The following is a 3,137-nucleotide window of genomic DNA, read 5'->3' as shown; positions in this document are numbered from 1 at the left end:
AGAGTAGCCCAGTATCTGGCCCAATAAACATACACATAAAGGAATAATTCATTCAAGTCTATGTTTGAAGCTCACATACCAAGTACATGGCAGTTATTATATCAGATTTTCATGTGCATTTTCTCCTAAGGAAATGAAACCATAAAACTTCAAAAAACTGAAGCTTCAAGTCAGGGAGGAAGCACCAACTCATATCAGGAAGTGATCAGTTCCTCAAAACTGTGTTTTGAGTCTCACTGTTTCTTTAAGTAAGCTTTCTCTCCCTGCATTTACAGTGTTATTGACACTCATTAAACAGCAAGTTTGAAAGTCTAAGAGTCTCATCCACACTGTCAACAAGTTCATCTTCCAAGCCCCAGTCTTCTCTTTCCTAGGGCTCAGGACCCTTCCCCTGCCACACGCAGGCAGCCTTGCACACCTGGGAGAAGAACAACAGACGAAAGCTCTGAGCCTGGGACTAACTACTGCTGCTGTTCTCAGCGGGAGCCCCAGCGCGGAGACCTGGTAAGAGCAGAAGCCCCCAGGGCTGGGGAGAGTGGCCAGTGAAGATGGCTGGGAGATCCAGGTCAGATAGATGGAGGGTAAATATTTCAGGAGGGAAGAGACAAGGTTTCTGACATGAGGACCATCAAACGCATGAGCGCAGGACAAAGAGAAGAACGAGATCTACCAGTCAGAGAAAAGATCGTCTTACCTCAAATTCCTCCTCACTGGGCTTTAGTTTCTTTAGAATTGTGAGACTCGAGTGAGAAAGAAGATGGTTAAAAACAAACAAACAAAAAAGAGCTATGAAATCTTAAAAGGCAGAATAAAAATCTAAATGGTTATGAGTGATAATTTTGCTCTTATTGTTTTTGCTACTACCATTATTTTCTCTCTCCTTACACAGAAAAGATGGGGCCAGGTCTTCTGGGATGCTTTCCTCTCCTATTGCTGCTGGGACTATGGTGGTCAGTGTGTCCACTTTGTGCTTTGCCTAAGCATCTCACCAAGGCTCGCTGGTTTGAAATTCAGCATATACAGCCAAGGCTTCTCCAGTGCAACAAGGCAATGAGCAGTGTCAATAATTATACTCAGCACTGTAAGCCTCAAAACACCTTTCTGCACAACTCCTTCCAGGACGTGGCTGCTGTCTGTGATTTGCCCCACATCGTCTGTAAGAATGGGCGGCACAACTGCCACCAGAGTCCAAAGCCTGTTAACCTGACTCAGTGCAGTCTCACTGCGGGGAAGTACCCTGACTGCCGCTACCGAGATGGCACCCAATACAAGCTCTTCATTGTTGCCTGTGACCCCCCTCAGAAGAGCGACCCTCCTTATCATTTGGTTCCTGTACACTTAGACAAGATTGTTTAAAGTTTCCATCATTTTCCCTCTCACTTGGCACAAATTCTCTTACGATCTCTTCTGATTTTTCTTTTCTTTTGTTGATTTTCCTGGTTCCCATAGAAGGAAAAAGGAGGGTATTGGAAAAATTAGGGTGATGAGGATAGACCAGAGTTGGGACAAAAAATATGTAGGATTCTTTTCTGCTTTGGAGCTCTAGGTTTTGAAGGAAGATAGTAGGGAAGAGGGCAAAGAAGGGTCCGGGTCTCCATATTTTCAGCCTTAGAACTTCGGCCAACTTTTGTTGTATTGTGTTCACAGAAATAAAACCATGTTCTGCTGCATTCTAATGAGTGTGTGTATAAGTGTGTTTGGAAGCGTGTTCCCTTTCACATCATTGCCAGCCTGGAGCTATCTAGGCCTGCATTTACCAGCATTCCAAGGAGAACGATTTTGGCCCTAGGCAACCTTTGAAGTTATTTGGCAACCTGGGGCCTCTGCCACTCCCTCACCCCTGTGTCTCTGGGACTTTGGAGCAAGAAAGTTCTCCATCCCTTCAAACTCTGCTCATGGCTTTACATATTTCCCTTGAAACCATTGTCTATGGTTGTTTGGAGGTGGCACTGATACTCAATGTTGATGGTATTTTCATAGATTCTAACGCTGGTAACTGAGGCATCCTAGATCTTAACTATTCGCCTCTATAATTAATCAGATAATGTTTTAAATATAAATAGTAGTAGGGATAATAATCCACTGTAGCCTTAGAGTCAATTCTCCTGTTGTCTATTGGAATGGACAAAGAGAAAGCATAGATCAAGGGGGGTAAAAAAAAAAGCACTGGGACACTAAAAACATTCTTGCCCTACTCAGATAGTGAAATATCACAGAAACATTGGGGCTTTGGAACAGGTATCTGATTTAGAGATGGAAGGACTGGGATTAAGAATTTAGGTCCTATGTGTAGGGGAGGAAAAATAATTTTTCATAAACCCTTCTAGGTTTTTGGCTGAGATACCCCCTGTAATAAAAAGATAGATCAACAGGAAAAAAACAATTTTAGTTACATATGTACATATGGGAGTGCTACAAAGATATGAGACTCAAAAGACACAGGAAGCCCTGAGGAGCTTCAGGGTCCATGTTTATAATGGCATCCTGGGGCCAAGCCTGGTGCCAGGAGGATTAGCTCTGGCTTAGAGATGCCAAAGTTCCCGGGGAAAATGAGCTAAGTAGACAATTCAGTACATATCTCTTACTCACAGGGTGTGGAAATAGAATTTGAGTATCAGGTCAGAGGACACTGTACTTTTTTTTTTTTTTTTTTTTGCTGTATGCGGGCCTCTCACTGCTGTGGCCTCTCCCGTTGCGGAGCACAGGCTCCGGACGCGCAGGCTCAGCGGCCATGGCTCACGGGCCCAGCCGCTCCGCGGCATGTGGGATCCTCCCGGACCAGGGCACGAACCCGTGTCCCCTGCATCGGCAGGCGGACTCTCAGCCGCTGCGCCACCAGGGAAGCCCGACACTGTACTTTTAAAAAAATTTATATTGACTAGAGGATGTGGAGCCAGTAAAATATTATGCCCCTCTTACTGCTTTACTTACTGCCTTAGATGGATACTTTAACTAGTTCCATTGGGGTAAAAAAGTATACAATCGAAAACTGTTTCATTGATAAATTCAATACTGTGAATATTCTTTAAGTCACCTTTTTAATTTATAACGGTTTGTGTTTTTCCTTTTTTTTTTTCCTTTTTCTCTCTTTTATTATTCTTATCTTTCTTTTCCGTTTGTGTTTTTCTGTTTGGCTT

General features: G+C 43.5%; 1 protein-coding gene across 1 annotated transcript; it reads left to right on the top strand.

Annotated features, from left to right (window-relative positions):
• Window positions 1-327: 327 nt before the first annotated feature.
• On the top strand, window positions 328-1,740 carry RNASE6 (ribonuclease A family member 6). The gene is made up of 2 exons (XM_079914941.1): window positions 328-504; window positions 890-1,740. The coding sequence occupies exon 2, from the start codon at window positions 895-897 to the stop codon at window positions 1,354-1,356; it is 462 nt and encodes a 153-aa protein (XP_079771067.1). The 5' UTR covers window positions 328-504; window positions 890-894; the 3' UTR covers window positions 1,357-1,740.
• The last annotated feature ends 1,397 nt before the right edge of the window (window positions 1,741-3,137 follow it).

This window comes from Stenella coeruleoalba, assembly GCF_951394435.1.
Source record: "Stenella coeruleoalba genome assembly, chromosome: 2".
Lineage (NCBI taxonomy): Eukaryota > Metazoa > Chordata > Mammalia > Artiodactyla > Delphinidae > Stenella > Stenella coeruleoalba.
The sequence above is the reverse complement of the archived record's forward strand: the minus strand, read 5'-3'. Positions and strand labels throughout refer to the sequence as shown.

Coding starts and splice junctions, on each gene's coding strand:
- RNASE6 (XM_079914941.1), top strand. CDS start 895: ATGGGGCCAGGTCTTCTGGGATGCTTTCCTCTCCTATTGCTGCTGGGA.